The sequence below is a fragment of the Halichoeres trimaculatus genome, unplaced genomic scaffold, assembly GCF_033239565.1.
Source record: "Halichoeres trimaculatus isolate MK-OKI-2021-1 unplaced genomic scaffold, fHalTri1.1 fHalTri1_scaffold_4, whole genome shotgun sequence".
NCBI lineage: Eukaryota > Metazoa > Chordata > Actinopteri > Labriformes > Labridae > Halichoeres > Halichoeres trimaculatus.
Window position 1 is genome coordinate 29,702,756 of NW_027437182.1, and position 22,963 is coordinate 29,725,718.

The 22,963-nt window shown below is 39.3% G+C and overlaps 2 protein-coding genes across 4 annotated transcripts; one reads left to right on the forward strand and one right to left on the reverse strand.

The window, feature by feature from the left end:
* Window positions 1-545: 545 nt before the first annotated feature.
* On the forward strand, window positions 546-8,286 carry dnttip2 (deoxynucleotidyltransferase, terminal, interacting protein 2). Of its 2 annotated transcripts, none has more exons than XM_074667737.1 (7): window positions 546-681; window positions 1,313-3,414; window positions 4,515-4,653; window positions 4,882-4,977; window positions 6,326-6,490; window positions 6,677-6,786; window positions 7,311-8,286. In XM_074667737.1, exons 1-7 carry the CDS (start codon window positions 607-609, stop codon window positions 7,405-7,407), a joined length of 2,784 nt encoding a protein of 927 aa, XP_074523838.1. In that variant the 5' UTR covers window positions 546-606; the 3' UTR covers window positions 7,408-8,286. The 2 variants fall into 2 exon arrangements, with proteins under 2 accessions (XP_074523838.1, XP_074523839.1); XM_074667738.1 differs by having other exon boundaries at window positions 1,325-3,414.
* A 516-nt stretch (window positions 8,287-8,802) lies between these two features.
* On the reverse strand, window positions 8,803-22,742 carry spata6 (spermatogenesis associated 6). 2 transcript variants are annotated; one of them, XM_074667741.1, is made up of 11 exons: window positions 22,628-22,742; window positions 21,351-21,488; window positions 20,373-20,421; window positions 20,204-20,245; window positions 19,948-20,072; window positions 18,631-18,711; window positions 14,222-14,605; window positions 12,977-13,079; window positions 11,510-11,550; window positions 11,244-11,407; window positions 8,803-9,254 (listed from the first exon to the last, which is right to left on the reverse strand). In XM_074667741.1, the coding sequence occupies exons 1-11, from the start codon at window positions 22,712-22,714 to the stop codon at window positions 9,143-9,145; spliced, it is 1,326 nt and encodes a 441-aa protein (XP_074523842.1). In that variant the 5' UTR covers window positions 22,715-22,742; the 3' UTR covers window positions 8,803-9,142. The 2 variants fall into 2 exon arrangements, with proteins under 2 accessions (XP_074523842.1, XP_074523843.1); XM_074667742.1 differs by lacking the exon at window positions 18,631-18,711.
* Window positions 22,743-22,963: the final 221 nt, after the last annotated feature.

Below are 22,963 nucleotides of genomic sequence, written 5' to 3' on the forward strand. Positions count from 1 at the left end.
CAGATCAAGCAATAAAAAAGGCCAGGATCCTTGGTTACTTTAGTTTTGGACTTTTTTATTTAAAAAAAATCAAAAAATTAAATAAAATAAATAAATAAATAAACAATTAACATTGCGACATTTTATCATGCTGAAAACTTTTAGGGAAAGTGTATACACATAAAACCAAAGATCTGAAAATGCCAGTCAGTGTTGTTCAAACGAAATAAAGAAGTGCGAAATAATTGGTCCTCCTGTACATTCTGCTTGGGTATATAAACTTACAAACACACCTGTAAGCTAGAGTAAATATTAAAGTGCTTGAATTACTGGATATGTTTTCAGTTTGATATTTCTATATCATGTTGTATGTTATATATTTTCGGTTTACATTTTACGTGAAATTTTAAAAAACAACGTCATGAGGGAGCACAAACAGAGATCAAACCATCGACGGATTTCACAAGTAGCTTTTTTTTATTTATTTATATTTTATTATTATTATTTCTTATTTTTTTATTAAACGATTAGCTCCGCGATCCTCTGCTCTGCCTGTGACGTCACCTTTTAACGATTAGTCGAGTCTGGCCTCTCGCGCCGGAAGTAAGACAGCAACCAACATCCAAGATGGTGGCCACCAGGAGAGGAGCTCGCGTGTGCTCCCAAAGTAAAACAAGCCCCGACACGTCGTCAGATGTCCAGGTACGTGTTAAACAAAGGTTTTATTTAAAGGTGAAAACATTCAGGGATCGTCTAAAGGTTAAATCCGGACCGAGGAGCGCTCCTAACGCCTCTGACAGCGGCTGAATGAAGCTGCTCAAACTTCACGTGGACACCATGGGTTCTTTTTCTGCTATTTGTAAACAATACATGTTTGACACTAGTATAGACAAACAGCCGGTAAAAATGTTGAAGTTATGTAAGTTTGTTAAACATATACTGATCAGACGTCACAGAGTAGCAGTGGACAGTTTGTTGATATATGAAGAATTTCTTTTCTTCTTTAAAGTCTGATCCTTTTTACTTAATGTGTATTTCATAGTCTCTTAAAGGCCAAATTCGTATAAAGCAACTCTGAGATGTAAAAAATATGATTTTTTGCTTCTCTTGGTAACTGCTATACATTAGAGATCCTTTTGATTATTATTCTCATCAGGTAAAAATAAAGTGCTGCACGTGGGAGCCACAGACAGGTTGGGGAAGTCATCAGAATTACAGGGATGGCCTAAACCATATTGATTTTATTTCAAGAGGCTTTGATGACTGTGCGTAGAAGTGTCCCAGTTGTTAAGGATTGTTTTTGACTCATCTGTTGTCCTAACCATGTCTTCAGTCTGCCTTACAGGCTACTCCCTCCACCGGTCGAAGAACAAGAAACACTGTTAAACATGCAGGGAGCCCTACCCACCATGCCCTGGTCGAAATCAGCAGCCAGCTTGAAAAAACTGACGTAGAACCTCATGAATCACCGCCTTCGTCTTCACTGAAAAGGTGCACCAGAGCGTCCCGACTCCACAGTCCAGAGCAGCCGTGTACACCCGTAGGTTCCATCCATGAAGCAGACCATTCAGATGTGGACTCCTGCTGCTCTGGTGTGTCTGAAATTAAAACCCCAAAGAAGAGCACAATCAGGAAGAAGAGAGCACCACGTACAGTGAGTCAGGAAGACGAGGAGATTTCTGAAGTGGAATCATGCTCCTCAGTGGTATCCGCTGCAAAGAGTGTACGCAAAAGTACAAGGAGGAAGGTGATTCCTCCGCAGGCTGAGGCAGATCAGGTTAAAGAGGGAGATGTCAAGGTTGACTTGACACTGCACTCAGAGTCCTGCAGCTCTGTGGTGTCTGAATCCCAGAGGGTCTCCAGGAGTCAAAGAAAAACTCGCTCCAGATCCTCTACCAAACAACAAACAGGGGATTCTGAGCTCTCAGATGCAGAGAGCTGCACGTCCAGCATCGTAGAAGTATCCAAGTCCACCCGTGGAAAGTCTACAAGATCCAGAAAGCAAACAGGTCCCATCCCAATTCACTTGGACGAAGCCTCTGAAGGCTCTCTTTCCCCTGCATCAAGACCTGGAAGGACTCGAGCAGCCAGAGGGAAAGCTGCTGTAGATGTCAGTGAGCCCCCTTCTTGTGACTCTGACGGCTTTGAATCTGGGCCTTCATCCAGAATGTCAACTCGTCGACGAGGAAAGTCTGTCCAAAAAATTGCAGACTACGACTCTGACCTGACAGATGTTCAATCCACTTTGGGCAGCCCCTACTCCACACGCAGCAGAGGGACACCCTGCAGCAGCCGTACGGGATCAGGGAGCAGCAGTCGAGGTGCTCTGGCCTCCAGGCATTTAATCAAGGAGCTCAGCATTGTTTCGGAAAAAGCTGCTGAGCCCACTGAGGAGGAGGAAACTTCACTTAATGATTCACAGTTAGAAAGCACAGTGATAGCTGAGGATAATGACTGCACGCTGCTAGAAGAAGACAATAGCCAAAATGTAGAAGAGAAAGAAGACGAGGAAGAGAAGAGGGTGTCTGATCTTGAATCAGTGGAGGTGGAAGTAGCTAGAAAGGAGAAAGAAGTAATTGTAATTCCTGATGAAGACCCCGTGGTCGCAGAAGAATCTGTTAGTAAACCTGCAGTGACCATCAAACTCCAGCAGGAGGAGCCATGTACTGACAGTGAGCACAGGGACACCTCAGAGGTGGAAACGATGCAGGAAACAGAACCACCATTATCAGATCTGTTAGAGCCTTCAGTTACAGTCACAATATGTGAGAAGACTCCAGAAACCACAGAAGAGACTGAAGACAGAGAGGAAGCAATGGAAGCAGCGGATGTGGATGCCCACTTGTCACAGAAAGATAAGGTTGTAGATGAGGCTGTTGTTGTGGAAACTAGTCCCAGTGAGGAGGAGGAGGAGGAGGAGCAAGAGAGGGGGGAAAACATGGAAGTTATCACTTTGGATAGTGATGATCAGCAGGTGGTCGACTCCAGTGAAGTTGAGTCCATTCAGGTGTCATCCAGCGAGCAGCAAACCACCCTAGTAGACTCTGCTCCTGAACAACCCAAAGATGTTATTGTTCAGAAAACAAAAGTAATCAGTCTCTTAGAGAGCAGTGAGGATGAAGATGAGTCCGCTGAAGAGGAAGAGAGGGACGTCTCTGAAGAGGGGGATTCAGTGAGTGGGGCTAACGAGAGAGCAGGCCCCTCTAAAGCAGCGGGTGCCTCGGTTCAGGGCCTGTTTATGATCGACACACGGCCTGGAGAGGAGGCTGATGAACACTACTACAAAGAGAGGCCGACAGAGCAGGAGAGGGCCACGGAAGGAGACAGAGCTGAGCAAGAGGAAGAGGAGGATGACGAGTTTGTGGATGAGGAGGGGGACGAGGATGATGATGATGAAGATGCAATGATCCTCTTCTCAAGTAGAAACCCTGACTTGTAAGTATATGGTAGGTGCCTGGCTCAGATTGGAATACTCTTTAGAGACCAGATATCAATAGATATCGTTGTATGAGATTAATTGAATCTAAGGATTTTTTGATTATGTTTACTCAGTTGAGTTCCACAGTTAAGAAACCCTTCAAATTTTCTGCTGCAGATGAAGGAGAGCATCTCTGGCTTAAAATAGTTTCATTAAAATACACTCAAACACCATTTGAAATAAGGAAAGGTGCAATAAACAAATCAAATGAAAACACTTTGAACTATTTGAACATTTTTTGGCAGATTTTGACGTGACATGCCACCTATAACAACAGACAATCTCAGAAACTTTCTAAACTTTTTTGGATCACCGTCCTCTTTGAAGGACAAACAACACCCAAGCTTAAGCCTCCTTATAAATGACTTGTATATATTCTTATAGATAGGATTTCTAGTGCCAGAAGAAGGGAAGCAGCCGAGTGAGGGTGTTCGTGACTTTCACTTCATTTCTTCTTCGTCTGGACATACCGCTGATCCATAGGCCCAGAAAGTTTTTTTTCAGCGCCGTACAAAACAGCATGCTCCAATGGTTTTTTCACATAAACAGAAAGATCCTCAGCATCCTAAAAGACTCAATAAATGAAGCTAGAGGCTGAAATTTCTCCTTACTAAAAGTGGTATCAGTCTTAAAATCTAGTTTGTCTAGTATCTTTGTGAACACATACCTCACACACATACGTTTAGATTGTTGTGATAGGTCTGCACATTTTCCCACAAAACATAGCAGCTTAGTTTGGCATAAAAAAATACCTGGTTCTGAAAAGTATATGTTACACCACCTCATCGGCATATTATATTTAAGTGACCTCTCACTGGCTCTTTCTGTCACCTGACAAAAACGGCATTTAACTTCACCAGAGTCATTTAGTTTCTTGTTGTTTCTTTTTTTTTTGTCTTAAAGGGTTTTTTTTAATTTATGAAGAACTGAGCGCTTATTGACAGTACAACTTATAAAGATTATAAACATAATGTTAATGTGCTGCTGTGTGCAGAGGTGAGAAATGAGACTTGCCTGCGCTTCCTGAGGATTTTTCTCTTGTTCCCATTTGTTTCAGGAAAGAGATGTCCAGCCGTATTGACCCCGGCATCAGAGTGAAGCAGCTCGGGGGTTTATACATCAATTTTGATGGCAGCAAATCAAAACCCGTCTCCAGTTCACTGCAAAAACTAAAGGAAAAAAAGATCCAAGATAAGGTAAATAAATGATTGATTTTTCCCTTTTGAAAGTGTTCTGTGATGCAGAATGAATAATGAACTTTCTACCTATGCAAGGACGAGTAAATCCAATAACACCTGAGACGCAGTTACTCATGGTTTCTCTCCCGTTCTTTTTGACTTTGGCCTTTTATCTCTGAGAAGTGGGGCGTTGATAGAGTTTGGTGCTTTGCAGTGATGTAGATTTTGTTTTGTTGTTGTCCACAGGTGATGGAGAAGAGTGTAATGGGACCTGACTTTGAGAAGAAGGATTCAGTGCCTCCATACGTTGAATCTAAACAAGCTCTAAAGTTGAAACGCAAGGTAAGTTTCACAAAGTTCTCTTTGCTTTAATCATTCTTTGTCACAGGCTGTGTTTACATGCAGTCAGTAACACTTTAATAATTGGAATGCCTGCAATAACCCGGTTGCGCAAGGTCTATGTAAACCCTTTTTAGAAACTGGAATATGCTCTTATTCTAGTTTAAAAACAAAACAAAAAAAGAAACGTAAAACACTTCTCGGTTACTCATTTTCTAACCCGAATCTTTGGTCATGTATGCACCTATCGGGATATCCCCATCCAAGGGAACATTAATTTGTGTTCTGTGCATATTCTGTTCACAAGGAATCTTGGTCTTTTGAGTACAGGAAGTCTACCATGCTGCTTTTGCTGTTGCTATGGATAAAGTAAGAAAAAACAAATGAATGATGTGCAGTGCGTCATGATTAGAGCCCGACCGATATGGGATTTTTGGGGCCGATGCCGATACTGGGGGCAAAAAAAAGCTGATATATGATATATCCGCCGATATATTGACTGATATATAAAATAAATTCATCGATATACACAGGATATATACTCTTTACAATCACATATCATTGTAATACCCATATGATTCAAGACAGAGACAGAACACTATTAAATTAAAACAAAGAACTTTAATTATAAAACTGTCAACATAAGAACTGTAGTGTAAACCAGTGATGAATAAGAACAAGCTGTAAACACAATAATAAATAAAGAAGTCCAACTGTAAACAAAGTAAGTATAAAAAAAGTCAAACTGTTAACACACAATGAGCAACTTTTGGGATGTCAAAACGTCGTTCCATAGTCTTACATTAGATAATGGTGGATGGAGGGGGCGGGCACTCGGGCAGTTTGCAGCCCAACACACAGACACACAAGAGCAGGAGTGACAGAATCTCTGCGGAGCAAAAATGTTTATAATCGGCTACAATTTGGCTGATGTTGATTAATCGGTGACAGGCATAATTGGCCCGGTCAATCGGCCCGACTGATTAATCGGGCCAGTTAATCGGTCGGGCTCTTGTCATGATGTTCTCTGTGCGTTGTCCATATGTCGCTGTTTTGATCGGTATAACATGTAAACAGGAACAACTGTGTTAGCTCACACGTGCAAACAGGTTATTCTGCATGTTTCAGAAACTGGAATATTGACCTTCACCTGAATATTAACTGCATGTAAACGTGGCCACTGTCTCCTAAAATGAAGTCCCTATGGACAGGATTTATGAATTCATCCAAAACACATAGAATGAACATGTCTCTGTCGTAAAATTTAGAATTGCACCACTTTTTGCTCACAGTCTGTGCTTTTAAAGCTTCTAAAGTGTTTTTTCAAGTCACTGAAACTTGTGTTCCCCAGATGGAGAAGGAGAAAACAACTGGGGACGGTTGGTTTAACATGAAAGCCCCAGAGATCACTTCGGAGCTGAAAGGAGACCTCCAAGTCCTGAGGATGAGAGGCTCCACAGATCCAAAGAGGTTCTACAAGAAAAACGACCGTGATGGCTTTCCCAAATATTTTCAGGTCACTTTAAAAATATGGCTTCTTTTCTTTAAAACTCCTCAACAAACAATAATAACGAATTGTTAGTTTTCTTGATACTTAAAATGATGAACATGTTAGTGAAATGGGCTGTAGTTTAATAAGTAGCATCATTTCTTCTTCCAATGTCACATGGATTGATAATTAGTGTGTGTGTGTGATGAACAGATTGGTACGGTGGTGGACAACCCTGTCGACTTCTATCATTCCCGTATTCCTAAGAAAGAGAGAAAGAGGACGATGGTGGAGGAGCTGTTGGCTGACGCTGAGTTCAGGCAGTAAGTATAAATAAAAACAGACACTTCTTAATAATATATATTTCTTTATTGAATCACATCTCTGACATAGTTTCCATAAGGAAAAAAACACTGAATATTATCTGTAAGCAAATAAAATACAACGTAAGACTAGATCCTGACCTGTGAAAGTGATCAAAACTGATCATACAAGAATGATAAACTTTTCTACAACATTCTAGCTAATTATTTTTCATGATGCTGCAGAATCTGATGGACCATAGTATGCATTTTAACACTGAAGGAGGTGTATAATACCCTGCATTTTAGGTTTGTCGTTTTTTCCATTTACTCCTACTATGACCAAAGGAGTCTTGCAGTTCTGCTGATATAGATGTAAATGTCAAACTAGGGTTTCCCATTCAACACAACCTGCAGTACACATATTTAAAAATTCATCGTGATTTGAAACCACCAAAAGTAAAAAGGACTTTACATATGTTAAGTAATGTTGGTCCTTAAACACAGAACAGACTCACAGATGTGCTCTCTTCTTCTCTTACCAGCAACAACAAAAAGAAGTACCAGAACATTGTGGCAGAGAGAGCAGCTCGAGGAGCCGGAAGGAGACTTAGGAAGAAGAATAAATTCCATAAGAAGTGAATATGAAGATTTGATGTGCTCAACACTGACTGGCTTTTCATTGATATTTCAGCTTTGATTTTGAATCAGGAGGTTGGTATTTATTGAGGATTTAAGAAAAGTAATGTACTCTGACTTCAAGACAACATGAAACATTGTTTAATGTTGCTCATTTGAGATCATCGCCTGCTGCGCATATATTACTAATTACTTTACAGATTCAGTCATCACTTGAACATTAAAACCTTTTTTTGACTGGCTCTCATATTTGTCAAGAATTTAACTTATCACATTCAGAACACATTGCTCATCCTCCAAAATGTCTTGTTGGATGAAATATCCCCGTTATTACTTATGACAAAACAAGGAACAAGTGTCAAACAAAGGTTAATGCAGACAGTTTGTGCCATAATGTTTAAGACTTTATCTAGAAGAAGACGACAAACAAATGAGAACGAGATAATGTCAAGACAGGTTGTGGCTTTGATGTGAACATTAATGTGACTTGTTTATTGTGGAATGCAGAGTGGAACTGTAAAAGTAATACTGTCTTTAATACATTTTGAAATATATTTTTAGATTCATTGTTAAAGTCATTACAGGCTACCTTATAAATATGCAAATTTGGGATAAAAAAATGTATTTAAGAATATTAAAATACATGTACATAATTAAGATGTTGGATCTGGATCAGAAAACTAGCTCTTGTGCAAGAAACAAACTCAGCTGGTGGAGGACAAAATACAAACTTACTGGTTACTGAAGAGACAGGAGATTTTACCTCTGGCTCTGAGCAGAGATGGACACATGGTCAGTGTGACTTGAAGAGATGGTTGTAGTTTTGTTTGGATAGTGATCTTTCTGAATACATCCCTCACCCCACCCACACACAACTATAAAATTAAAGAAAAAAACTTTTCTATATGTGGAATCTGTCTTAATCAAATTGACTGAACAATGTGTTATTTAAATTTTATAACCATCATAACATATTCGATTCATCTCTTTTGGCAGAAGAAATACTCCCAGATGTGTAGTGTTCTTCAGAAAGAGCAGATAACCTCTGTCTGCACACAGTCTGATTTCTGCTGAAGACATGTCAGTGTAACACTGGCTCTGAATGAGTGTGTTAAGGCGAAATGCTTTGTGTCGTCTTCTCTTTGATTCAGGATTACTTTTGTTCCTCCTCTCTCTCTTAAATCTCTTCAGTCTCTTTTAGCTGCTGGCTCCCATCGGTGGCTCTTGGCTACCTTCTTGTCTCTCTTTTGTGTTGTGAGAGATGAGCCCTTAACAGCTGCAGCTTACATCCACCATGTCGCCTACACACACACACACACACGTACAAAATGTAACTTCTTTATACCCGAGCCAATTTCACACACAGCTTTAGAGAAATTAGACATCGTCTCTGTTTGGTTTCACCAACGGGGCATTTTTGAAAAGGGAAAAAAAAAAAGGCCCAGCTGACGGGTGGGAGGGAAGCGGCGCTGCTCCGCTTTGAACATAACCCCTGCAAATTTCCTGCCTTTTCAAAGAGTAACTACGATGACAAGCGCAGCTCAGCAGGTGCTTGGGATGGTTTGAGAATTAAATGAAAATCAAAGGGAGATAAATGGTGATACATGTGTGCGAGGCAGTTTGTCTCACGGAATTATAAAATCATGAGGTTAAGAGGGTTTGCGGTGGGTTTGTGATTCTGAAATGGTTTTTTTTCTTTAAAAGAAAGAATTGTGAGGCCACCAAGTGGACAAATCTGTTAAAGGTCAAAGGTTATTTGGTGGTCCATGGTAGCTTTGTGGGTCTGCAGGATTCTTTGGACCCGACTGTGGATTTCCCAGTAAGATGGACTGTGCTGACTGATCTGGGGCCTAGAAAAAGAATAGATAGAAATGGGGCATGAAAATCACAAAACCTAACTGACAAGGATGTTTTTAAGAAAGACTTGCAATTAAAAATGCTTCTTCATTGGTTGATCCAGAGGTTATAAACCTGAGAATTTGAACCTCAAGAAGAAATTTGTGATTAAAATCTCCTGTTGCATTTGTGACAGAGGAACAGTATTCATACAAACCAGTTAAAGAGCTCAAAAATAGAAATTTTAAAATATCAAAAATTATTAATAAAGAGGGTAACTTTGAATTGCACATAATGAAGGCACTGTGGATAACTTTCTCCCAGTGCCTTTGTTTTTGTTTCTCACGGATCTCCCTTTTGTCCACTAGTCTGTGCTGCAACACTACACAAGATGTGAGTGCTCGTGCAAACCATACTCAAACTTTAAGTGTACTTTGTTAAGCAGACTTTTAGATATGTTGATAAATTATAATGTCCCTCTATCCTAACGTTAATCTTTGCCTCTAGAATGTTGGCCTTTTGTGGGAAAAAATACAAGGATAACATTTTGGATAAACAGAACCATCTCTGCATATAAGTTGGAGGTTTGAAAGTGCCTTATCAATACAATATGAATGTGTCAGTAACTTGGCCACAGGCAGTTATGAAGCGCCTGCTCTGACAGACAGACAGAAGTGAACAGTAATAAATGCCAGAATTGCTTCTCATCCTGCTTTATTTGGTGGGATTTGCAGGTGATGACTGTCTGACTGACTGGCTGCTGTCTTGCTCGGGCTCGCAGTGTGGGAACAGAAGCTTTTCATCTGTAATCTGATAAACTTGCTACCTGCTTCAAAAAGTCATCAAGGACAAATCATCCAGAGACATGAAATGACTGAGACTTCGGGGCTTAGGGAGCAAACGTTGCCACTGGCATCTGTCATTTTCTTTATAGATCAAAGATTCGTGGTTAGACGTGCCCCTCTGCCTGTCGCAGGGAATCTACAAAGAGCCACTCTAATCTCCCGCCCTGCAACTCCTGCCGCGTTTTCAATTGAGAGAAAAGTATCATTCATTTCCTACAATTTACTTTGCAGTTTAGGATTGTCTATTGATTTGATGTTTACTTATGGACTGAGCAGAGGGGGAAGGGGAAAGGAGAGCAGAGACAAACAAACAAACAAAACAGAACATCGGTCCCCTCGGTGTGTTTAACTCACAGCTGCCGTGATCGATGACAAGGTCTCTCTGAATGTATTAAAGCGTGCATTGGGTCAAATGCATCAGACTCGAGCTGAAACACAAATCAATACCATTTTCCTCTTTGTTTTCCCTGCTCTCTGCCTCCTCTCTCAGTAATAAACAAACATGACAAGACATGAGCTTCTATAATTTAAGGAGGAGGAGGGGAATTCATCCTGCCTGTCGAGTGTAATCAAAATTAAAGATGAGGTGAGCACACGCGCACATACACGCACCCACACACACACAAACATACAAACACGTCACGTGTGGCAGCGGCAGTGTATGGCTAACGTCTCGTGGGATCGCCACATATTTGTTGTATTCTGTAATTGGAAACTCATACAGGTGCCTCTTGTGTTATTAAGATCTTTTGGACAAACATTGATGATTTACACAGATGGATCAGGATAAATTCAGGACAAACACCACGAGAAAAAGGATTATATTGTCTCCTGCTTTTGTGGCCAGAAAACAAATAGTCAGGTCTCTCAAAACAATTCACTAAAGTTAATTGAAAAACACACTTTGCCCCAACACAAGCATGCAAATTACCTCTGATCGTAACACCTTACTTTTATACGTTGGTCAGGAAAGCACAGTCTAATGAGATATTAATTTCATCTAATCCTGATATGGTATGATTATTTCTGTGAGCTTTATCAAGATTTATCTGTTAGTTTTTTCAAAGATAAGTGGTCATATTTTTTACAAAAATTTCAAGTTTTTAAAAACTTTCAACTCATGCTGAGGCGAAGAGTGGCATTATCTAAAGATTTCACCTCTCTCTGAGGGAATGGTTGTGATTCAGCAGACTTCTGGGGTATGATGTGGTCAGAGACGACTTAGATGGAGCAGCGTTGCTTTTAGGGGGGCTTCCAGTGCAGGCTTCAGGTTTGGATTGTGTCCCTGGAGACAAGTGGACCCTGACCGGGCCTGGCTTTACCTGGAGGAGGTCACAGGGATATGAGAGGGTTGTTACTGGTGGTAGGAGGTTTCAAGATCAGTTTAAAGTTGAAGTTTAGACTCTGATGAGTCAAAGACTTACTCTGGCATCTTTTGGTCTGTAACTCCCCCGGAGAGAAGAATCTACAACAATTAGGATAGAGGAGGGTTTTTTTTAATATCATCTACTACACAAATAGTTTTTTCCTTAATCACAAACTGATGTTAAGAGTTAGAACTAGTCCACATTAAGGCAGCTGCTCACAAAGCCATATATCATCTGGATCTTATTTTTATGCAGACTTATTTTCGTGTATCAAAACCAAGATTATAGTAGTTAACTAAAACAAAACTAAAAACAAAAACTAAAATTTAAAATACATTGCAGTCAACTCAAACTAATAAAAACTAGAAAAGAAAAAAAAAAGATAAGTAAACTAAAACTGTATCTTGTGTTTACAAAACTAACTGAAACTAACCAAAATTACAGACAAAATCAGAATCAGAATGAGCTTTATTCGCCATGTATTTCCAGAATATAAGGAATTTGACTTCGGTTAAAAGCTGCACTCTCTTGGTACAAGAGTTGTGAATAGAAAAGCACTGAGAAACACTAAATAATAAAAAAGTAGAAAAAATAGAACTTAAGTAGTAGAGAAAATAATAATAATTACAATATTAAAATAAACAACTTTGAACGGAGTAGAATAAAGATATATACACATTTAAGTTAAAAAGTTAAAAAGTTTAAAAAGTAGTGCACTGAGTAGACATCAGAATGTGCAATTTGCAAGACAAAAAATGAAAATGAATGTGTAATAGAAGCACAAATGTCCAAAGTTATTGTTTTTTGAAAATAATAATAGCCTTTAGGATTTAAATTAATTCAACACATTTTCCAAACCATTTTTACGACAGTTTTAGGCAGTTGTCAGAGCCGTACAGCACCATCATAGCGACGTACTGGGACGTGCTTGTTTACTGCACTGACTGGCTGTGCGCTGTGCTGCGACGAAATGTAGAGGAGCAATAAATCAGAGCATCTGTAATAGTTTAATTGCATGTGAGTCTGCCTTTATTGTTACAGAGTCCAAGTTTCTGATTATTCAAGCTCATATTATATTGTTTTATATAATTTATGTTTATATTATTTTTATGTAATTTATGTTAACATTATTTTATATAATTTATGTTTATATTTTTTATATCAAGTTTATATTATTTTCTTGTGTTTAAGGCAGCAGCCAACAGTTCAGTATCAGCACTGACTGAGCAGTGAGCACTATGTTGGACTTGTAAATAAACTGTATCATAAAATATTTACTCTGACCTTTTTGAATCCTGCACCTGGTTAATAAGGTATAAAAAACTAAACTAAAACTAAGCCTTGTTGCAAAAATCAAAACTAAATAAAAACTAGAATGCCCGCTCCAAAACTAATTAAAACTAAACTGTAATGGAAAAAAAATGTCAAAACTAACATAAACTAAACTATAATGACAAATCCCAAACTAATATAACCTTGATCAGAACATGTATTAGTTTTTTGCACGTGTGTGTTAAGGTCTACCTGTGAGATCAGCTGCAAAACTGACGGGGTGTCGATTTATGCTACTGCTCTGTGGAGAAGAGGATGGAGTTCTCATCCCAGAGACACTGCTGCAACGTGACACCTAGTTAAAAAAAAACAAAAACAAAACAGTAAAAGTAATCTGATGTTGAACCATAACACAAACACTGAGGCCTTTGGCGAGGAATTTCCAGATACTAACACATCAATCAGGCACACAATCTACCGACTTCAAAACAACAGAACTAAAACAGACAAATGTTCTCTGCTATTTTACATAAACATGATCAATACCAAATACATTCATCAATCTCACCTCTCATTTGTTTCTCTGCTTTGTGTGGAGTTAAAGGAAAAACACAAAGACTCTTGCCTCTGTTTGGTTAAAGCGATTGCTTCCTTCTACACAAACAGACTCTACAACATGCACTGATAATGCATTCACCGTGGGGCTAGGCTACTTAATTAGGTATCTATTTGTTAATTGCAGCTTGACTCTTGATTACTAGGGTTAATTGTCGACAGAAGACTCCCCCAGGAAAACCAGCGAGGGGACAAACGTGCTTCTCTCTTTAATAAAACGCCTCTTGTATTTCAGTAAATTCCATTCATGTGTGTGACAAAAACAAACAACTCGACACCTAATCATTTCTTTTCATAACATCATACTCTTGGATTTTGATGTTCATACCTCAGGATTAGATGTGATTTTAATGAAGAAGCAGGAATACATTTGGGAGCAGAGGAAAAGGAGGGGCTCAGAGTTAGATGCTGTGTTGTGCTTGTCCATCATGAGTGTATTCCCCAGGGCTGTGTGATCAGAACCCCAGCTCTTTAATCTCTTATAGCGAAGATACAGCCGCAATTAAAGCGTCAACAATAACTGCATACTGGCCTACATACAGCATGTGTGCTGTTAAAGCACAGACAGGCCCCTCAGAGAGGATAACAGGCCATATTACACGCACACATCGTGAAACATTTTCATGACGTCAAAATCCATTAACGGCTCAGGTAAAGAGATTAACACTGCACTCTTATTATGCCCTCCACTTAATCTGCCGACGAGATGATGTTAAAATTTGGGGAGCTCCCACTGAGGCTTGAACTACATCTATTCAGGAGTCCATTAATTTTATAACCCCTGCCCACTGAACACGTGCTTTATCAGCATTAAACAAACCATCCCTGCACTATTTTGTCATGTGCTTTCATTTGGAGGAAAATGTCTGTGATGTTACAAACCAAGAAGGGCGCCAGGCTCTCAGTCTCCTTCCTAAAGTGGTGAGGCCCCAGCTGGAGATGGCTGAGCCTCTGCTGGGCGTCCTCTGAAAGCTGGCACATCTTGCGGTGGGTGTAAGGGGATAAGGCTCGTGTCCTTGAGGAAACTGTCGGCTGCTGGTAGCCTGAGTCTGTGGCAACTCTGAGAAAAGCTTGTTTTCTGTCCTTCTTTTTATCCCGCTTGGGTTGTTTTGAAGAAGAGTTTGGACTTCTAGCATCTACATTAAGTTTTTCTTTCCTACTGGATGCATCATCTGTGTGTGACAGATGCACCCTGGATGGAGAAGACTTTTTTGCTGCACCCTGCCTGGATGGGGTTGAAGACAGCCTCGCTGAAGAGAGACAGGTCTAGAGAGCAGAGAGAAAAGAGAGAAAGAAAGATGTCAACATGTAGCTATGACATGTCAAGTCACCATCCCCAGCCTCTATTTCAAAATGACACATAACCTTGTCTCAGCAGTTCAGATTTCTCCACAGACCAAAATGTTTTTCCCTTTACACATGTGTTGCAGCCATTAAGGCAGCTGCTCTCACTCTCACTCTCACCAAAGACGTGCTCTCCCTGGACTAAACCATTAAACCATTAGCTAAATCATTCAGCTTAAGTGTTACAACAACAACAGCTCTCGCAGTCAGCACTGCCATGGAGACCACCTCTGCAGAATTACTTCAATAACTCTAATGGCCACTAACATCATGCTCAGATGCAATATACCACTTCCTGCGGGTAATGCCAACCGGGGATAAATACGTTAAGATAAAATGTTAATTGCATTTGATGGCCATCTCAGGCCTAATATGATAAAGAGACATTACCTGGCTGTAAAACAAAGGTAATCTAAATGCTAATAAGGGAAATCACACATTAAAACTATTTTTAAGAGAAACTAAATGATGAATAAATGCTCATACGGGTTGCCATTTAAGAACGGCCTCATTTAATAGAATCAAGCAAAGTATGTTCCCCACCCACACATCTACCTCCATCTTTGACTTCTCTCAGCTCTACTGTCTGTTCCTCTCCAGACAGCCGGAGAGTCTGATTTTGAGATCCGTTTCCCCATCAGCAGAGCTATGAAGGCTTGTCTGATGAGATTAGCTGCTATTTCCATCAGTGGTATACTTTTACAGACTCTGGCCAGTAAAGCCTGGAATGCTGATAAACAATAACAAGACAAGCAGAGTGAGGCAAGCTACCAGCTTCGTGATTCTGGGTCAGATAGAAGCTACAAACAACATCCATGATGCAAACATGTCCACGAATGTAAGGGTAACATGCTAAAGCAGTGAAGAGTTTCATCTTGGTTTCGTTGCAGGATTATTTATCTGTTTTTACTGAAGCCTGATAACATATGCCAACCAGCACCACACAAAAAGAGGCCCAGAGGCTAACCTGAGCGCCATATTTCAGTAGTTTATCATTTTTTATTTTTGTTAAAACAAAGTATCAGCAATAATATAACACAAATAGAAGTTGGTGCCCATCTTCAGCTTCACCTATTACACCAATCTATCTAGTGGCTGTGATATCTACAGTGGGGAAAATAAGTATTGAACTCGTCAACTTTTTTCTCATCACATTTGTTTCTAAAGATGCAATTCAAACAAAATTTCTACCAGACATTGGTATTAAGTCAAATAATCCACACATGAAAAGAAATCACAACGTTCACGTCCATAAATAATGATTATGTACGATAACAGGAAAAATGTATTGAACATGCCATGGAAAGGCTGTATACTTTGGCAAGGAAATGCACCATACCACCTGAAATCCTTCAGTAATTATTACTTGAACTTCCAATTAGTGCAAACTAACATCAGCTGGGCTAGAGCAAATTGATGGTCCTATAAAAAAGGTTGTTTTTTCACCAAGCAGTTAAATACGACATACCTCATGATGGGTAAAGGCAAAGAGCTCTCTGAAGACATTCACAACCTGATTGTTGCTCAGCATCAGAATGGAACTGGTTACAGACTTATATCAAAGCACCTGAATATTCCAGTCAGCACCGTTGGGGCCATTATTCACAAGTGGAAGAAGCACCACCTTACCATCAACAGGCCACGCACAGGAGCTCCTTACAAGATTTCTGACCAGGGAGTCAGAAAGATAGTCAGAAGAGTAATCAACGAGCCAAGGACCACCCTGAAAGTGCTCCAGAAGGACTTGGAGGCAGCAGGTACAGTTTTTACAGAGAAAACAATAGGCAATGCACTCCACCACCATGGCCTCTATGGACACTCATCCAGCAAGACTCCATTCCTCAAGAAAAGGCATGTTGAAGCTCGTTTAGAGTTTGCCAAACAGCATCTTGACAAGCCTGTAGAATACTGGGAGAATGTGTTCAATACTTTTTTCCTGTGTTATCGCACTTATTTCCACATAATTGTTATTTATAGACCTGAACGTTGTGATTTCTTTTCATGTGTTGATTATTTGAGTTAATTCCAATGTCTGGTAGAAATTTTGTTTGAATTGCATCTTTGCAAATAAATGTGATGAGAAAAAAGTTGATGCGTTCAAAAATTATTTTCCCCACTGTATATCTATCTATCTATCTATCTATCTATCTATCTATCTATCTATCTATCTATCTATCTATCTATCTATCTATCTATCTATCTATCTATCTATCTATCTATCTATCTATGTGCTGGTGACATTGAAGGAAAGTTAGAATCATCCTCCAGGTTGTCTAAGTATCATGAAAAGATAATCTATCCAACAGCTGCTGAGATATTCTGCCTTGAGCCCATGTGAAGGGCTAACAGGACAGGATGATAGACAGACAGGCTAACTACCAATCACTTCTCAGGGAGAAGCCGCTCACATGGTTAAAAAAAAGAAAAAACTCTGGCACACAGAAAAGCTGTGTATTTAAAGGCAGAATGAAAATATGTACATTCAGAAATAAAAGGAAAAGAGCAAAACATTCAAACACTAATAAAACTGCAGATTTGTCTCATCTGTTTGAGAGGTTTTGTAGAAGTTGCCATCACTCTGAATCTCTATTAGAAGAGGACAGGGTTTGTCAGCTGGGTGGGCAGGCAGTCAGGGAGATGCCTAAGCTGAGGAGCCATTAAAAGGGAGAAAATGGAGAAATTCTACTGTCTGACAGCCACAGCGGTGCTCTGATCCAGACATCTCCCTGAGGGGCCAGGAGAACACTCTGACAATCTGCTTCCCTGTCAATGACATCCCATTTAAACAAATGGCTCAGCTTAGGTTACTGCACCTGGGAAATGCATGGTACTGTTTTTGGCAAAACATGCCAACTGCTGTGTGATGGATCATACGTTACCAAGAGAAGTGAAAGAGAAAGATTTCTCCATCGCTGTTATTTTTTGAATTACAGTCTTTTTCATTGCAGATTTAGGACATTAGTTTTCCATGCCAGTATCTGTCTGCTAAAACTACCTTACATCACACATAACACACATAAAGCCAAGTTTAAGAGGGAGCTGGTTCAATGTATGCGTTATAGCCTTGACATACTTTTAATTAAGAGTTTCATTTAAAGACGAAGTGCCACAATCTTTTTATGACTAAGAAGATGTCGAAAGTTTTAATTCAAATTTTGGACTTAAAAGAGCAGAAACACCTCAAAACAAAAAAAAAGTTTTTTTTTTCTCCTTGTTACTTTTTTTTCGAAGTAGATGTTTTTTAAGCATCTAGAAGTTATTTGATTTAAGCCCTTGGCTAAAAATGCAGTACTGGATAGGCTAGTGTTAACTGATTGACTGGACATGTTATAGAAAGCAGCTCAGGAGTGATCCTTCTTTAACAAATGAAATGTGATTTCATGAAGCTCACAGTGTCAGATGTACAGATAACTCTCATCTTGAAAAGTTCACATAGAAGAACGTATTTTGCCACCAAACCCAGTCCGCCACAGATGTGAGATCAAGCCGCGCTATCAGCATCACTGATCTGCTTGCCCGTAATAACATTAACGAGGAGAGAAGAGATACCCTTGAAGCACTGCCAGTATAGATAGATGCAGTAACCATGGCAACAATATTAGGTGGTTATGTATAGTGGAAACAGACAAATCTGATGGTGAGCGATACCACTCATTAGAGCCCTCCAGAGATGAACCGTTCACAGCTTTGGTCGACATTTAACACATTGTATTCAACTGTGGGGAGCTCAAATTACAGGAATTTCCAGCTGATAAAAGCATTCTCTAACTGACTTATGAATGGTACGTCGATGGATTACATGAAAACCTGACTGGGCTGTTATAAAAGACAGGTGACAAATGTAAACACAAAGGGAAGGGTCCTTGTGAAGATGAGAGGAAACCACTGTTAGAAGATGGTGTGTATTGTGTGTGATAATGCACAGAGCTGAGAAATGACACACTCACAGGCGAGGCAGGACAGCTGTCTCTCCCATTACTCTCCTCTATGACTGATCTTGTGGTAAACTCCACTCTGGGGGCGATTCCCTTTAAGAGTGACAATGGGAACAAACACAACACCTTTAACAGGGAGATGAAGACAAAAGCACAGATAACAGCACTGCTTGGAACACCAATTTACAACCACAAATCTTTAATCTATGCCTGGCTGGAGAAAAACAAATTGCAGAAAAGAATAAGGCTCCAGTGATGTTTAAATAATATGGCATTTGGAGAGAGACATCTAAATTGCTATGTAGGCCTCAAACACAAACACATAAAAAGCAATGGTGAGGGGGACTGGTGTTTAAAGACATTTCAATATGCCAGTTAGAGCCCTGTCGGGGAAGAAGGGGACAGAAAAGCTACGAACATCTATGGGATGAAGAAAGAAAGAAGAAAGAGGCAGGGAGAGGAACTGATTATATAAGACAGGGAGAAAAAGTAAATGTCGAAAAAGAAAAATAGTTCTTTATTTAGATTTTAAGTGTATATGGCAGGAGCCGTCGACAGCTCTATGAGGAAAAAATGCAACTCCTCTGAACAAATAATTTCACTATGTAGGAGACAAGCCAGTGCTTCTGAACGGGTCATCTTGGCAGTGTACCTGCCTGTCATGAGAGCAGGCATGTGAGCTGCAGTGATTTTCAGAAGACTTACTTTGAGAGAGTAACAATCTTCAGTCTCCAGTCTGTGAATGACGTGTAATATCTGTGCCAATCAAGCTGGATCACTTGTGAGCACAGTGGAGAGTCACTGTGACTTGTGAACATTTTAAACTTCTTATCCCTACCTAAACTAATTCTGGGGAACAGCAAAGGCATCTTTGCAAACAAGACGTACATAATATAACTTCCTTGTATTTGAAATTTTCTTTTCATTTTTAGTCATAATCTACATCATCTTTTATAATCCTTCACAGAATCAAAGCATTATATTGATTTTAATCCCATAACTAAGAACTCCACTCTTAACTTAAAAAATGGGTGAGTAACTTCAATATTCTCACTTAGATATACATGAAGTTCACTGATTTATGGACTTTTGTAACTTAAAATCTATTTCCCCATTCCACGTTAGTACACACTTCCAAATGCTGTAAAAAAAACTAAATATGGTAACTGGATCATAAAGATGACAGTCCCTTACATATATGTCCGTAAACAAATCAATGTAGAAAAAAGAAAGAAACAGGATGATGACTTTCAAATGATACTCAACCCTAGGCTCTGATGCTTGAAAAAGGGATTAGGTAATAAAAAGAAAAGATGAAAAATAGCCTACAGGGAAGAAGGAGGATCTCTTCATCAGTATCTCTCTCTCTGCAGCTCCTTCTCTGGAGATTAATCCAGGTTCAGGATACAGGAAATCTCTGCTGCTCTCCTCCATTGTGGCCAAGATCTCACCCTCTTGAATTAGAAAGTTAACAGGAAAAGACACACAATCTGAGTTAGAGACCCTGTTTTTTTTTCCTTTAAGTGTAATGACCGCAAAAAAGTTAGGATATAACAAGCCCATGAGGCACCATCAGAAAGCATACCTGGAGGCACCAACTGAATCAGCTCAAAAGATGTTGTGTCAGCTAAGAGAAGGAAAGCACAAATAGACTGTGAGCTAATGATCAGTAGTACAGCTAATAGCCTATAAGATTGCATAGCAGAGGATTCAAGACTAAAAGATGAGGAAGCAAATCCCAGGCTGCCATTTACCTTCCAGGAGGTCAGCTACATCAGCAGGGTCAACAACGCCAGAGAAAGTCTGGTAAAACAGAGAACAGACCAAGCAAATCAATACTCATAACAAGACCAGACAGACAGCCCCGTATCTATCTCTGCCTTCTCTCATGGGAAAAGAAGTGCCTTTTATCAGGACTTATCAGGGGCAGTGATGTTCAAATTGAAGGCTTGCAAGTTTGAATTCACAGACTTAAAAAGCAAACCAGTAACAGCCTGCAAATACAAATTACAAGAACAAGGAATTCAAAGGAGTTTATGGCATACAGATGCCTTCACTATTACACATTTGTAAATGTTACATAAAATTACAAAGTGAAGGTAAACTTGAGGTTAAAAGTATCATGTATGAGGGAAGGCTGAAAAGTTTATAGCCTGACTTGGAAGGAGTTATGCCATAGATGAAACTTGGCATACATTAAATTCAACATTTCTGACACTTACGGCATGGTTTATTTTCAGATTAACTGAAACTGATGTCGTGTTTGAGGACTTTGAAAAGTAGAGCCCGAGACATTTTGTAAATATTGATGAAATATGGCACTGTGGTGTTATCAAATATCTGCAAAAAAAAGGGGTTATCCCCCAAAGACATTCACACCGACACGTTTGCTGCATTGGAGGGTGACGCTCCAGCTTTATTAACTGTGAAAAAGTAGGCAGTTGAATTCAAGAGGGGTAGGGAGAGCCTTGAAGATGACCCAAGGTCTGAATGTCCTGCAACAGCAACAACCAAAGAAAACAATGACCGTGTTGAAAAGTAAACCGTGCCATGAGTGTCAGAAAATGTTGGATTTAATGCATGCCAAGTTTCATCACTATGGCCTTCCTAGTCAGGCTACAAACTTTTTAGCCAGCCTTTGTATTAGGAGGCTGGCACAAATCTAATTACAAATTCTTTAGTTTAACATGTAAGGAAAAAATACCACAGACATCTAATAATAATACTCTTACCTTTACAAATACCATTTTGTTGTGGAAGAGCAACGGGAACAGGGGTGGCAAACAGGGAGTCTTTCTGTACTGTCCCATGATACACACACTGAGGTAGATATCCTTGTTTTTTGACAAGAGCACACCTGGACATGTAACCTGCTCACAAACAACAAAAAAATCATAAAACACTATGACAGGTCAGCTTGTGTTTTACGTTATGTAGAAAATTCCTAGTTCTGTTGTTAGTCAGAAGATTAGGATTACTCATGTGACAAAAGAAGACTATCCTTGTGCGGAGTAATCTGAAAGAATTATAGATCTGCATCCAAAATTGGACATCATGTATCTTTGGTAACAAATTTCTATTTTTTTGGTTTGTTGTAATAATAAGATAAAAGTAGTGATTATACATTACTATCTCAAAGTTATGAGATACTGTCTCAACATTGAGAAACAAAGTAATAATAATGAAATACTTTGCCATGTTGATGACAAACCAAGCCCTGATAATGACATACTATCTCATAACAATGAGATGACTTAGTATCTCATTATAATGACGGACAACTTTTTAAACCTGTCCTTTTCCTGCAGAAAGGGGCTTTCTTAAATATATATATATATATATATATATATATATATATATATATATATATATATATATATATATATATATATATATATATGATCAGCTATAATAAAATAATGATAATAATGACTCACATGAGAGCAACACATATCCTGTATCAGTAAGGCCTTTTTACTTGTACCATAAAGACTGCTAATACTCTGTATTTGTTCTTTTTGTTAATTAATTTTCATTTTTTTCATTTTATCCATTTTAACTGTTCATCTTCCTACTTACTTCTGTAATTAATAAAACAGTAGTTACACTTTCAACCCTCATGTCTAACATGTCCATAGCGATTCAGCACATGCTGTGACACGTCGGCACCCCCACTTATGGTAATTCAGATTAAACGAGAAGCAAACAAGGTAAGTAAATTGACATTTAAAAGTTAGACTCGTAATGATATTTCGACTGATCAGGATATGAAAAAATGAATTTGAGGAGCTATGTCTGCTCAGTAAGTCTTGTAACTAAGTCATAACTTAACATATTTATTGCGTGTTGCAGCTGCCAAAGACATCTTTGTTTGAGGAACTTCAGTGAATGCGTAGCAACAGGAAAGAGGATGTCAGCTTGTTAGCTAGCAACCGTTACATAAACTACAGTACTGAAGCAGTTAGAGTGTATTTTTATCCTTGAAACAAAAAAGAAAACACGAACTTACTTTCTGGATGTCCAAGTATACTGTGCATTTCAGAGATTTGTGATTCACTTTACAGGAGGAAGGCTTCTTTTTCTTCATGGAAGCCATTCAACCCAACTTCCTTAGTGTGTTGTCATAGCTGCCAAACAACGACAGTCACACGGCGGATGTACAGTCATGTGACCAAGACGCGACCAATCAGAAACCCTCTCTGTCAACAAGCGCACAGATTTGATTTGTGTTTACCCGTCACTACTACAGCTGCCTTATCCGACATGTACGTCTGTCCTGAAAACTAAATATTAGATGGAGAACATCACTTTGGTCAGCCATATAAATACCGGACTGTAAGACCAG

Coding starts and splice junctions, on each gene's coding strand:
- dnttip2 (XM_074667737.1), top strand. CDS start 607: ATGGTGGCCACCAGGAGAGGAGCTCGCGTGTGCTCCCAAAGTAAAACA. Junction 4,654..4,881: donor AAAAAAAGATCCAAGATAAG/GTAAATAAATGA, acceptor TGTTGTCCACAG/GTGATGGAGAAGAGTGTAAT. Junction 4,978..6,325: donor CTCTAAAGTTGAAACGCAAG/GTAAGTTTCACA, acceptor TGTGTTCCCCAG/ATGGAGAAGGAGAAAACAAC.
- spata6 (XM_074667741.1), bottom strand. CDS start 22,714: ATGGCTTCCATGAAGAAAAAGAAGCCTTCCTCCTGTAAAGTGAATCAC. Junction 20,422..21,350: donor ACAAAATGGTATTTGTAAAG/GTAAGAGTATTA, acceptor CTGTTTTACCAG/ACTTTCTCTGGCGTTGTTGA. Junction 9,255..11,243: donor AACCATTCCCTCAGAGAGAG/GTGAAATCTTTA, acceptor TTCTTTTTCTAG/GCCCCAGATCAGTCAGCACA.